Source organism: Salvelinus fontinalis, chromosome 23 (genome assembly GCF_029448725.1).
Source record: "Salvelinus fontinalis isolate EN_2023a chromosome 23, ASM2944872v1, whole genome shotgun sequence".
Lineage (NCBI taxonomy): Eukaryota > Metazoa > Chordata > Actinopteri > Salmoniformes > Salmonidae > Salvelinus > Salvelinus fontinalis.
This window is the reverse complement of record NC_074687.1, coordinates 14,438,421-14,452,965: the sequence shown is the minus strand read 5'-3', so window position 1 is coordinate 14,452,965 and position 14,545 is coordinate 14,438,421. Positions and strand designations below refer to the sequence as shown.

The 14,545-nt window shown below is 46.6% G+C and overlaps 1 protein-coding gene across 1 annotated transcript in view; it reads left to right on the top strand.

The window, feature by feature from the left end:
- The window catches only part of LOC129820887 (neuropilin-2-like), a 274,672-nt gene extending 264,564 nt beyond the window's left edge, over positions 1 to 10,108 (top strand). The window contains exon 7 of the mRNA XM_055877963.1: positions 9,322 to 10,108. Coding sequence (XP_055733938.1) covers positions 9,322 to 9,729 — 408 coding nt within the window. The 3' untranslated portion in view covers positions 9,730 to 10,108. The remainder of the gene's footprint in view (positions 1 to 9,321) is intronic.
- Positions 10,109 to 14,545: the final 4,437 nt, after the last annotated feature.

The following is a 14,545-nucleotide window of genomic DNA, read 5'->3' as shown; positions in this document are numbered from 1 at the left end:
TGACTATGGTAAACCTCCATGTTGAATGACTATGGTAAACCTCCATGTTGAATGACTATTTTAAACCTCCATGTTGAATGACTATGGTAAACCTCCATGTTGAATGACTATGGTAAACCTCCATGTTAAATGACTATGGTAAACTTCCATGTTGAATGACTATGGTAAACCTCCATGTTAAATGACTATGGTAAACCTCCATGTTGAATGACTATGGTAAACCTCCATGTTAAATGACTATGGTAAACCTCCATGTTGAATGACTATGGTAAACCTCCATGTTGAATGACTATGGTAAACCTCCATGTTGAATGACTATGGTAAACCTCCATGTTGAATGACTATGGTAAACCTCCATGTTAAATGACTATGGTAAACCTCCATGTTAAATGACTATGGTAAACCTCCATGTTAAATGACTACGGTAAACCTCCATGTTAAATGACTATGGTAAACCTCCATGTTGAATGACTATGGTAAACCTCCATGTTGAATGACTATGGTAAACCTCCATGTTGAATGACTATGGTAAACCTCCATGTTGAATGACTATGGTAAACCTCCATGTTAAATGACTATGGTAAACCTCCATGTTAAATGACTATGGTAAACCTCCATGTTAAATGACTACGGTAAACCTCCATGTTAAATGACTACGGTAAACCTCCATGGTGAATGACTATGGTAAACCTCCATGTTGAATGACTATGGTAAATCTCCATGTTAAATGACAATGGTAAACCTCCATGTTAAATGACTATGGTAAACCTCCATGTTAAATGACTATGGTAAACCTCCATGTTGAATGACTATGGTAAACCTCCATGTTAAATGACTATGGTAATCCTCCATGTTAAATGACTATGGTAAACCTCCATGTTGAATGACTATGGTAAACCTCCATGTTGAATGACTATGGTAAACCTCCATGTTGAATGACTATGGTAAACCTCCATGTTGAATGACTATGGTAAACCTCCATGTTAAATGACTATGGTAAACCTCCATGTTAAATGACTATGGTAAACCTCCATGTTGAATGACTATGGTAAACCTCCATGTTGAATGACTATGGTAAACCTCCATGTTAAATGACTATGGTAAACCTCCATGTTAAATGACTATGGTAAACCTCCATGTTGAATGACTATGGTAAACCTCCATGTTAAATGAATATGGTAAAACCTCAAGTCATTGTTTCCATCTCCCAGGCATTGGGCTGTCTGAGTTATGACCAGCCTATCACAACCATGAGAGGATTTTGTGTGTGTGTATACGTACGTGCGAGTGACCTCACTGCGACAGGGCTCTAAATCGGGGTGGCCTACTCTCCGGCCAGGGGATGGAGATCCATGCTCACGGTGTACTTCCCCACAATGTACCTCTGATTGAATCCCAGCCAATGTCTCTGGACACTTTCAGATGAGCCAGCTCCTATTTGGGATCTCTTTGTGGATAGTGGCCAGTAGCCAGTGGCCAGGGCTCTGTGGCAGTCTGGGTTAGTCTGTGGCAGTCTGTGGTTGCCTGTGGCAGTCTGTGGCAGTTTGTGGCTGCCTGTGGCAGTTTGTGGCAGTCTATGGCGGTATGTGGCGGTCTGTGGCAGTCTGTGGCAGTCTGTGACAGTCTGTGGCAGTCTGTGGCAGTATGTGGCAGTCTGTGGCAGTTTGTGGCAGTTTGTGGCTGTCTGTGGCAGTCTGTGGCAGTCTGTGGCAGTCTGTGGCAGTCTGTGGCAGTCTGTGGATGTCTGTGGCAGTCTGTGGCAGTCTGTGGCGGTCTGTGGCGGTCTGTGGCGGTCTGTGGCAGTCTGTGGCAGTCTGTGGCAGTCTGTGGCGGTCTGTGGCGGTCTGTGGCGGTCTGTGGCAGTATGTGGCAGTCTGTGGCAGTGCAAAGGGGAAGGGAATACTCACTCTCTAACCAAAGTTCGTGAATTGAGGTCCAGACTGAAGTAAAGAGGAAATTCATCAACTCTTGGAGGGCGATAAAAGTTGCGTAGCCATCCTGGTTTTAGCAGTTGCTTTGGTAGTCTATGGTAGGCCCGGTGTTCCTTTTCCTACTGCACCTCTCCCTCCTCCTCCTCTTCCTCCTCGTCTTCTTCCTTCTTTTTGGATAGCTGCCAGTACTGTGTATCGGGGTGACAGTTTGTAGCAGTCTGTGTTAGCCTCTAGCTGTCTGTGTTAACCTCTAGCTGTCTGTGTTAGCCCCTAGCTGTCTGTGTTAGCCCCTAGCTGTCTGTGTTAGCCCTTAGCTGTCTGTGTTAGCCTCTAGCTGTATGTGTTAGACCCTAGCTGTCTGTGTTAATCCCTAGTTGCCTGTGTTAGCCCCTAGCTGCCTGTGTTAGCCCCTAGCTGCCTGTGTTAGCCCCTAGCTGTCTGTGTTAGCCCCTAGCTCTCTGTGTTAGCCCCTAGCTGTCTGTGTTAGCCCCTATCTCTCTGTGTTAGCCTCTAGCTGTCTGTGTTAGCCCCTAGCTCTCTGTGTTAGCCCCTAGCTGTCTGTGTTAGCCCCTAGCTGTCTGTGTTAGCCCCTAGCTGTCTGTGTTAGCCCCTAGCTGTCTGTGTTTGCCTCTAGCTGTCTGTGTTAGCCCCTAGCTGTCTGTGTTAGCCCCTAGCTGCCTGTGTTAGCCCCTAGCTGTCTGTGTTAGCCTCTAGCTGTCTGTGTTAGCCCCTAGCTGTCTGTGTTAGCCCATAGCTGTCTGTGTTAGCCTCTAGCTGTCTGTGTTAGCCCCTAGCTGCCTGCCTGCCTGCCTGCCTGCCTGTCTGTCTGTCTGTCTGCATGTCTGTCTGTCTGCCTGTATGTCTGCCTGTCTGCCTGTCTGACTGTTTGCCTCTCTGCCTGTCTGTCTGCCTTTTTGTCTCCCTGCCATTCTCTCTCCCACTCTGCCTGCCTTCCTCCCTGCCTCAGACAGCCCATCTTGACAAACAGCTGTCATAAATGCCAGCATGCCTCTCCAGCATACATCTTAAGCCCGGTCCCAAATGGCACCCTTTTGACCAGAAACCTATGGGAATAGGGGCACTGTGTAGGGTGTCATTTAGGACCTGACCGTAGAGATGCCAAAGGCATGTGTGTTACTGCAGTGCTGTGTGTTGGCTGAAGGGCTACGTGTGGCTGAGGTGCACTCAAGGTATGTTCAAATGTCAGTTTTAGAGAGAGAGAGAGAGAGAGAGAGAGAGAGAGAGAGAGACAGAGAGAGAGAGAGACAGAAAGACAGAGAGACAGAGAGACAGAGAGACAGAGAGACAGAGAGACAGAGACAGAGAGATTTCTCTCTCTGTATCTCTCAATTCAATTCAAAGGAACTTTATTGGCATGGGAAGCATGTGTCTACATTGCCAAAGCAAGCGAAATAAACAATAAACAAAACAACGACGACGACAACAATCAGACATGAACAGTAAACATTACACACACAACAAGAAGTAGTACATTTTTTTTGTTTTCTCATTTGTTTTCTCATGGTTGGGTCTAATTGTACTGCTTTACTGGGAGTCTGTAGGGTCTGTTTGTGTTTGAGCCTCAGAACCAGCTGGCTGAGGGGAGTCTTCTCTAGGTTCCTCTCCTTGCTGGTTAGGCCTTGTGATGGAAGGTTTGGGCATCGCTTTCCTTTAGGTCGTTGTGGAATTTAATCTGGATTTTGATAATTAGTGGGTATAATCCTAATTCTGCTCTGAATGCATGATTTGAGGATATGCTTTGTACACAGATTATATTTTAGCAGAATTCTGCATGTAGAGTTTCAATCGGGTGTTTGTCCCATTTTGTGAATTCTTGGTCGCCGAGTGAACCCAGACTGAGGTGAAGAGGAAATTCAGCAACTCTTGGAGGGCATTGAAAGTGACTAAACCGTCATGGTTTTGGCAGTTCCTACGGTCGTCTGTGGTGGGCCCTGAGTCTGTACATAGTCAAGGCTTTTCTTAGTTCTGGATCAGTCACTGTGGTCAGGTATTCTGACACTGGGTCTTGTAGCATCAAGAAGACTGGAGGCTGTAATCGCTGCCAAAGGTGCTTCACCAAAGTACTGAGTAAAAGGTCTGAATACTGATATTTCAGTTTTTTATTTGTTATAATTTTTTTGATAAAATGTTCTCAAAGGTTGTAACGTAACAGAATGTGGGAAAAGTCACGGGGTTTGAATACTTTCTGAATGTACTGTACATTCTTGTTTTTCTAGATCTATGTGTTTTTGGTTGGACAGGTTTGTCAATGTCTTTCGTAGGTTTTTTGCGCTCTTCATCAAACCATTTCTCTCATTGCTGTTATTTTTTAATATGTCAGCTGATACGGTTCAGGCTTTCTACTGCTCAGTTCACACCTTCACTAGGAAAACATTTTGTCCAGGAAGTTGTCTAGCGGGGATTTGTTGTTGCCCGCTTGTTCTTTGGTAGGTTTCTACAATATCTTCCTTACTTGTCTTGATAGCATGCAGTTTGCTGGGATTTTGGTATGTGGTATTGCTCTGTTCAAGTAGGCTGGGATTTTGGTATGTGGTATTGCTCTGTTCAAGTAGGCTGGGATTTTGGTATGTGGTATTGCTCTGTTCAAGTAGGCTGGGATTTTGGTATGTGGTATTGCTCTGTTCAAGTAGGCTGGGATTTTGGTATGTGGTATTGCTCTGTTCAAGTAGGCTGGGATTTTGGTATGTGGTATTGCTCTGTTCAAGTAGGCTGGGATTTTGGTATGTGGTATTGCTCTGTTCAAGTAGGCTGGGATTTCGGTATGTGGTATTGCTCTGTTCAAGTAGGCTGGGATTTTGGTATGTGGTATTGCTCTGTTCAAGTAGGCTGGGATTTTGGTATGTGGTATTGCTCTGTTCAAGTAGGCTGGGATTTTGGTATGTGGTATTGCTCTGTTCAAGTAGGCTGGGATTTTGGTATGTGGTATTGCTCTGTTCAAGTAGGCTGGGATTTTGGTATGTGGTATTGCTCTGTTCAAGTAGGCTGGGATTTTGGTATGTGGTATTGCTCTGTTCAAGTAGGCTGGGATTTTGGTATGTGGTATTGCTCTGTTCAAGTAGGCTGGGATTTCGGTATGTGGTATTGCTCTGTTCAAGTAGGCTGGGATTTTGGTATGTGGTATTGCTCTGTTCAAGTAGGCTGGGATTTTGGTATGTGGTATTGCTCTGTTCAAGTAGGCTGGGATTTTGGTATGTGGTATTGCTCTGTTCAAGTAGGCTGGGATTTCGGTATGTGGTATTGCTCTGTTCAAGTAGGCTGGGATTTTGGTATGTGGTATTGCTCTGTTCAAGTAGGCTGGGATTTTGGTATGTGGTATTGCTCTGTTCAAGTAGGCTGGGATTTTGGTATGTGGTATTGCTCTGTTCAAGTAGGCTGGGATTTTGGTATGTGGTATTGCTCTGTTCAAGTAGGCTGGGATTTTGGTATGTGGTATTGCTCTGTTCAAGTAGGCTGGGATTTTGGTATGTGGTATTGCTCTGTTCAAGTAGGCTGGGATTTTGGTATGTGGTATTGCTCTGTTCAAGTAGGCTGGGATTTTGGTATGTGGTATTGCTCTGTTCAAGTAGGCTGGGATTTTGGTATGTGGTATTGCTCTGTTCAAGTAGGCTGGGATTTCGGTATGTGGTATTGCTCTGTTCAAGTAGGCTGGGATTTTGGTATGTGGTATTGCTCTGTTCAAGTAGGCTGGGATTTTGGTATGTGGTATTGCTCTGTTCAAGTAGGCTGGGATTTTGGTATGTGGTATTGCTCTGTTCAAGTAGGCTGGGATTTTGGTATGTGGTATTGCTCTGTTCAAGTAGGCTGGGATTTCGGTATGTGGTATTGCTCTGTTCAAGTAGGCTGGGATTTTGGTATGTGGTATTGCTCTGTTCAAGTAGGCTGGGATTTTGGTATGTGGTATTGCTCTGTTCAAGTAGGCTGGGATTTTGGTATGTGGTATTGCTCTGTTCAAGTAGGCTGGGATTTTGGTATGTGGTATTGCTCTGTTCAAGTAGGCTGGGATTTTGGTATGTGGTATTGCTCTGTTCAAGTAGGCTGGGATTTTGGTATGTGGTATTGCTCTGTTCAAGTAGGCTGGGATTTTTGGTATATGGTATTGCTCTGTTCAAGTAGGCTGGGATTCTGCTGGGGTGTTAGTGGGCTGACTGTGAACACTCTGAGAGACTCTGGGTTGAGGTATGACAGGAAGTTGTGACTCGGTCTTGTTGCTTATGTTGTCCTTGCATCTTGGGGAGGGAATGCTGTCACCTCCAAGGTAGGTGTTTGTCCCCCTGAGAGTGTCAGGTGCTTGTCCAGTTCTGGTGTTGTTAGGTCACCACAGACTATGTGAAAATTGGAAACTGTTGATCTAGTTGATCTCCCTGGAGATGGAGAAATTATCTTTATTAAAGTTTAAGGATTGTATAGAGGGAGGACATTTCTCTCTTGAGATCATTTCCTTATTTATTTCTAACCAAGTTTAAAATGTTCCTGTGTTGATTAATTTAATAGATGAGGTTATATCTGATCTAATCCTTGTTTAACACCTGGTAGTGTGGTGGATGGGACTACCAGCTCTCTGTAACCTAGAGGACAACCAGTGGGCCCGTCTCCTCTATACCACCCACCTGGTAGTGTGGTGGATGGGACTACCAGCTCTCTGTAACCTAGAGGACAACCAGTGGGTCTGTCTCCTCTATACCACCCACCTGGTAGTGTGGTGGATGGGACTACCAGCTCTCTGTAACCTAGAGGACAACCAGTGGGTCTGTCTCCTCTATACCACCCACCTGGTAGTGTGGTGGATGGGACTACCAGCTCTCTGTAACCTAGAGGTCAACCAGTGGGTCTGTCTCCTCTATACCACCCACCTGGTAGTGTGGTGGATGGGACTACCAGCACTCTGTAACCTAGAGGTCAATCAGTGGGTCCATCTCCTCTATACCACCCACCTGGTAGTGTGGTGGATGGGACTACCAGCTCTCTGTAACCTAGAGGGCAACCTGTGGGTCCGTCTCCTCTATACCACCCACCTGGTAGTGTGGTGGATGGGACTACCAGCTCTCTGTAACCTAGAGGTCAACCAGTGGGCCCGTCTCCTCTATACCACCCACCTGGTAGTGTGGTGGATGGGACTACCAGCTCTCTGTAACCTAGAGGTCAACCAGTGGGCCCGTCTCCTCTATACCACCCACCTGGTAGTGTGGTGGATGGGACTACCAGCTCTCTGTAACCTAGAGGACAACCAGTGGGTCTGTCTCCTCTATACCACCCACCTGGTAGTGTGGTGGATGGGACTACCAGCTCTCTGTAACCTAGAGGTCAACCAGTGGGTCTGTCTCCTCTATACCACCCACCTGGTAGTGTGGTGGATGGGACTACCAGCACTCTGTAACCTAGAGGTCAACCAGTGGGTCCATCTCCTCTATACCACCCACCTGGTAGTGTGGTGGATGGGACTACCAGCTCTCTGTAACCTAGAGGGCAACCTGTGGGTCCGTCTCCTCTATACCACCTACCTGGTAGTGTGGTGGATGGGACTACCAGCTCTCTGTAACCTAGAGGTCAACCAGTGGGTCTGTCTCCTCTATACCACCCACCTGGTAGTGTGGTGGATGGGACTACCAGCTCTCTGTAACCTAGAGGACAACCAGTGGGTCCGTCTCCTCTATACCCCCCACCTGGTAGTGTGGTGGATGGGACTACCAGCTCTCTGTAACCTAGAGGGCAACCAGTGGGTCCGTCTCCTCTATACCACCCACCTGGTAGTGTGGTGGATGGGACTACCAGCTCTCTGTAATCTAGAGGGCAACCAGTGGGTCCATCTCCTCTATACCACCCACCTGGTAGTGTGGTGGATGGGACTACCAGCTCTCTGTAACCTAGAGGGCAACCAGTGGGTCTGTCTCCTCTATAATCTCTCTATATCATCCACCATGGTTCTTGGTTCTTGGTTCTTGGTTATTGTGAATTAAACTAAATAAAAATGTCAAAATCAAATTTGATTGGTCAAACACATATTTAGCAGATGTTATTGGTCAAACACATAGATGTTATTGGTCAAACACATATTTAGGATGTTATTGGTCAAACACATATTTAGCAGATGATATTGCGGGTGTAACGAATTGCTTGTGTTTCTAGCTCTAACAGTGCAGTAGTATCTAACAATTCAAAACAATACACACAATTCTAATAGTATAGTAATGGAATTACGAAATATATACATTTTAGGATGAGCAATGTCGGAGAGAATTAGACTAAAATACAGTAGAATAGAATACAGTATATACATATGAGATGAGTAAAGCAGAATGTAAACATGATTTAAACATTATTAAAGTGACTAGTGTTCCATTATTAAAGAGGCCAGTGATTCCAAGTCTATCTATATGGGGCAGCAGCCTCTGAGGTGCAGGGTTGAGTAACCGGGTGGTAGCCGGCTAGTGATGGCTATTTAACAGTCTGATGGCTTTGAGATAGAAGCTGTTTTTCAGCCTTTCGGGCCCTGCTTGGATGCACCTGTACTGACCTCGCCTTCTGGATGATAGCGGGGTGAACAGGTAGTGGCTTGGGTGGTTGTTGTCCTTGATGATCTTTATGGCCTTCCTGTGACATCGGGTGGTGTAGGTGTCCTGGAGGGCAGGTAGTTTGCCCCCGGTGATGCGTTGTGCAGACCTCACTACCCTCTGGAGAGCCCTGTGGTTGTGGGCGGTGCAGTTGCCGTACCAGGCGGTGATACAGCACGACAGGATGCTCTCAATTGTGCATCTGTAAAAGTTTGTCAGGGTTTTAGGTGAAAAGCCAAATTTCTTCAGCCTCCTGTGGTTGAAGAGGCACTATTGCGCCTTAGATAGAGGAGAGGGAGACAGAAACAGAGAGAGAGATAGAGGGAGACAGAAACAGAGAGAGTGGAAAGAGAGAGAGACGGAGAGAGAGAAAGAGGGGGAGAGGAGAGAAACAGATAGAGTGGAAAGAGAGGAGAGACGGAGACAGAAAGAGAGGGGGAGAGGAGAGAAACAGAGAGAGTGGAAAGAGAGGAGAGCCATTGCAGAACTGAGGCTGATGGACTGAAATGATCACTCTCTCTCTCTCTTTCTCCCTCTTTCCTGTCCATCTCTACTCTCTATCTCTCTTCCCATTTAATCTCAAGCTCTCTCCTCTCTCCATCTTTATCTCTCCATCTCTTTCTCTCTCTTCATCTCTCACTCCTCACTCCTCTCTCTGTCCCTCTGTCTTTCTCTCTCGCTGTCCTCTGTTTTTGAGGTGTGGTGTGAGGGGGTTCTCTGCGCTGTATGCTGCTTTGCACTCTTGTGGTTTGTAATTGGCAATTTGTTATGTACATAAACTGAATAAAATATGTAAATAATAAAGTCCTTGTCTCTCCCAGGTGGATCTCCATGTCCTGAAGGTGTTGACGGGTATCGCTACCCAGGGAGCGGTGTCCAAGGAGACCCAGAAGTCCTACTACGTCATCACCTTTAAGCTGGAGGTCAGCACCAATGGAGAGGACTGGATGGTTTACCGATACGGCAAGAACCACAAGGTAGGACACGTACACACGGAGACACACGGAGACACACGGAGACACACGGAGACACACGGAGACACACGGAGACACAGTGAGACACGCAGAGACACGCGGAGACACACGGAGACACACGGAGACACACGGAGACACACGGAGACACACGGAGACACACGGAGACACACAGAGACACATGGAGACACAGTGAGACACGCAGAGACACGCGGAGACACACAGAGACACACGGTGACACACGGAGACACATGGTGACACACAGAGACACAAGGAGACACACGTTGACACGCGGAGACACGCGGAGACACGCGGAGACACACGGAGACACACGGAGACACACGGAGACACACGGAGACACACAGTGACACACAGTGACACTATGGAGACACACGGAGACACACGGAGACACAGTGAGACACACAGAGACACAGTGAGACACACGGAGACACACAGAGACACACAGTGACACACGGAGACACACGGAGACACACGGAGACACAAGGTTACCTGACAGACCAGAACAAAGTTACCTGACAGACCTGAACAAGGTTACCTGACAGACTAGAACAAGGTTACCTGACAGACTAGAACAAGGTTACCTGACAGACCAGAACAAGGTTACCTGACAGTTACCTGACAGACTAGAACAAGGTTACCTGACAGACCAGAACAAGGTTACCTGACAGACCAGAACAAGGTTACCTGACAGACTAGAACAAGGTTACCTGACAGACCTGAACAAGGTTACCTGACAGACTAGAACAAGGTTACCTGACAGACCAGAACAAGGTTACCTGACAGACTAGAACTACCTGACAGACCTGAACAAGGTTACCTGACAGACCTGAACAAGGTTACCTGACAGACCTGAACAAGGTTACCTGACAGACCTGAACAAGGTTACCTGACAGACCTGAACAAGGTTATCCGACAGACCTGAACAAGGTTACATTTACATTTACATTTAAGACATTTAGCAGACGCTCTTATCCAGAGCGACTTACAAATTGGAAAGTTCATACATATTCATCCTGGTCCCCCCGTGGGAATTGAACCCTGGTCCCCCCGTGGGAATTTAACCCACAACCCTGGCGTTGCAAGCGCCATGCTCTACCAACTGAGCCACACGGGACCACGACAGTTACCTGACAGTTACCTGACAGACCTGAACAAGGTCACCTGACAGATCAGAACAAGGTTACCTGACAGACCAGAACAAGGTTACCTGACAGACCAGAACAAGGTTACCTGACAGACCAGAACAAGGTTACCTGACAGAACAGAACAAATGTTTCCTGACAGACTAGAACAAGGTTACCTGACAGACTAGAACAAGGCTACCTGACAGTTACCAGAACAAATGTTACCTGACAGACTAGAACAAGGTTACCTGACAGACCAGAACAAGGTTACCTGACAGACCAGAACAAGGTTACCTGACAGACCAGAACAAGGTTACCTGACAGACCAGAACAAGGTTACCTGACAGACCAGAACAAATGTTTCCTGACAGACTACAACAAGGTTACCTGACAGACTAGAACAAAGCTACCTGACAGTTACCAGAACAAGGTTACCTGACAGACCAGAACAAGGTTACCTGACAGACCTGAACAAGGTTACCTGACAGACCAGAACAAGGTTACCTGAGAGTTACCTGACAGACCTGAACAAGGTTACCTGACAGTTACCTGACAGACCTGAACAAGGTTACCTGACAGTTACCTGACAGACCTGAACAAGGTTACCTGACAGACTAGAACAAGGTTACCTGACAGACCAGAACAAGGTTACCTGACAGTTACCTGACAGACCAGAACAAGGTTACCTGACAGACCTGAACAAGGTTACCTGACAGACCAGAACAAGGTTACCTGACAGTTACCTGAACAAGGTTACCTGACAGACCTGAACAAGATTACCTGACAGTTACCTGACAGACCAGAACAAGGTTACCTGACAGACCAGAACAAGGTTACCTGACAGACCTGAACAAGGTTACCTGACAGACTAGAACAAGGTTACCTGACAGACCAGAACAATGTTACCTGACAGACCAGAACAAGGTTACCTGACAGTTACCTGACAGACCTGAACAAGGTTACCTGACAGTTACCTGACAGACCTGAACAAGGTTACCTGACAGACCAGAACAAGGTTACCTGACAGACCAGAACAAGGTTACCTGACAGTTACCTGACATACCAGAACAAGGTTACCTGACAGACCTGAACAAGGTTACCTGACAGACCAGAACAAGGTTACCTGACAGTTACCTGACAGACCAGAACAAGGTTACCTGACAGACCTGAACAAGGTTACCTGACAGACCAGAACAAGGTTACCTGACAGTTACCTGAACAAGGTTACCTGACAGACCTGAACAAGGTTACCTGACAGACCAGAACAAGGTTACCTGACAGTTACCTGACAGACCAGAACAAGGTTACCTGACAGACTAGAACAAGGTTACCTGACAGACCAGAACAAGGTTACCTGACAGACCAGAACAAGGTTACCTGACAGTTACCTGACAGACCAGAACAAGGTTACCTGACAGTTACCTGACAGACCTGAACAAGGTTACCTTACAGTTACCTGACAGACCTGAACAAGGTTACCTGACAGTTACCTGAACAAGGTTACCTGACAGACCTGAACAAGGTTACCTGACAGACCAGAACAAGGTTACCTGACAGTTACCTGAACAAGGTTACCTGACAGACCTGAACAAGGTTACCTGACAGACCTGAACAAGGTTACCTGACAGTTACCTGACAGACCTGAACAAGGTTACCTGACAGTTACCTGAACAAGGTTACCTGACAGACCTGAACAAGGTTACCTGACAGACCTGAACAAGGTTACCTGACAGTTACCTGAGAGACCTGAACAAGGTTACCTGACAGACCTGAACAAGGTTACCTGACAGACCTGAACAAGGTTACCTGACAGACCTGAACAAGGTTACCTGACAGACCAGAACAAGGTTACCTGACAGACCAGAACAAGTTTACCTGACAGACCTGAACAAGGTTACCTGACAGTCCAGAACAAGGTTACCTGACAGACCTGAACAAGGTTACCTGACAGACTAGAACAAGGTGACCTGACAGACCAGAACAAGGTTACCTGACAGACCAGAACAAGGTTACCTGACAGACCAGAACAAGGTTAGCTGACAGACTAGAACAAGGTTACCTGACAGACCAGAACAAGGTTACCTGACAGACCAGAACAAGGTTACCTGACAGACTAGAACAAGGTTACCTGACAGTTACCTGACAGACCAGAACAAGGTTACCTGACAGTTACCTGACAGACTAGAACAAGGTTACCTGACAGACTAGAACAAGGTTACCTGACAGTTACCTGACATACCAGAACAAGGTTACCTGACAGACCTGAACAAGGTTACCTGACACACCAGAACAAGGTTACCTGACAGTTACCTGACAGACCAGAACAAGGTTACCTGACAGACCTGAACAAGGTTACCTGACAGACCAGAACAAGGTTACCTGACAGACCTGAACAAGGTTACCTGACAGACCTGAACAAGGTTACCTGACAGACCAGAACAAGGTTACCTGACAGTTACCTGACAGACCAGAACAAGGTTACCTGACAGACTAGAACAAGGTTACCTGACAGACCAGAACAAGGTTACCTGACAGACCAGAACAAGGTTACCTGACAGTTACCTGACAGACCAGAACAAGGTTACCTGACAGTTACCTGACAGACCTGAACAAGGTTACCTGACAGTTACCTGACAGACCTGAACAAGGTTACCTGACAGTTACCTGAACAAGGTTACCTGACAGACCTGAACAAGGTTACCTGACAGACCAGAACAAGGTTACCTGACAGTTACCTGAACAAGGTTACCTGACAGACCTGAACAAGGTTACCTGACAGACCTGAACAAGGTTACCTGACAGTTACCTGACAGACCTGAACAAGGTTACCTGACAGACCTGAACAAGGTTACCTGACAGACCTGAACAAGGTTACCTGACAGACCAGAACAAGTTTACCTGACAGACCTGAACAAGGTTACCTGACAGACCAGAACAAGGTTACCTGACAGACCTGAACAAGGTTACCTGACAGACTAGAACAAGGTTACCTGACAGACCAGAACAAGGTTACCTGACAGACCAGAACAAGGTTACCTGACAGACCAGAACAAGGTTACCTGACAGACTAGAACAAGGTTACCTGACAGACCAGAACAAGGTTACCTGACAGACCAGAACAAGGTTACCTGACAGACTAGAACAAGGTTACCTGACAGTTACCTGACAGACCAGAACAAGGTTACCTGACAGTTACCTGACAGACTAGAACAAGGTTACCTGACAGACTAGAACAAGGTTACCTGACAGTTACCTGACAGACCAGAACAAGGTTACCTGTAAGACCTGAACAAGGTTACATGACAGACCAGAACAAGGTTACCTGACAGACCAGAACAAGGTTACCTGACAGACTAGAACAAGGTTACCTGACAGTTACCTGACAGACCAGAACAAGGTTACCTGACAGTTACCTGACAGACCAGAACAAGGTTACCTGACAGACCTGAACAAGGTTACCTGACAGACTAGAACAAGGTTACCTGACAGTTACCTGACAGACTAGAACAAGGTTACCTGACAGACTAGAACAAGGTTACCTGACAGTTACCTGACAGACTAGAACAAGGTTACCTGACAGACTAGAACAAGGTTACCTGACAGTTACCTGACAGACTAGAACAAGGTTACCTGACAGACCAGAACAAGGTTACCTGACAGACTAGAACAAGGTTACCTGACAGACTAGAACAAGGTTACCTGACAGACCAGAACAAGGTTACCTGACAGTTACCTGACAGACCAGAACAAGGTTACCTGACAGGTACCTGACAGACCTGAACAAGGTTCCCTGACAGTTACCTGACAGACCAGAACAAGGTTACCTGACAGTTACCTGACAGACCAGAACAAGGTAACCTGACAGTTACCTGACAGACTAGAACAAGGTTACCTGACAGACCAGAACAAGGTTACCTGACAGTTACCTG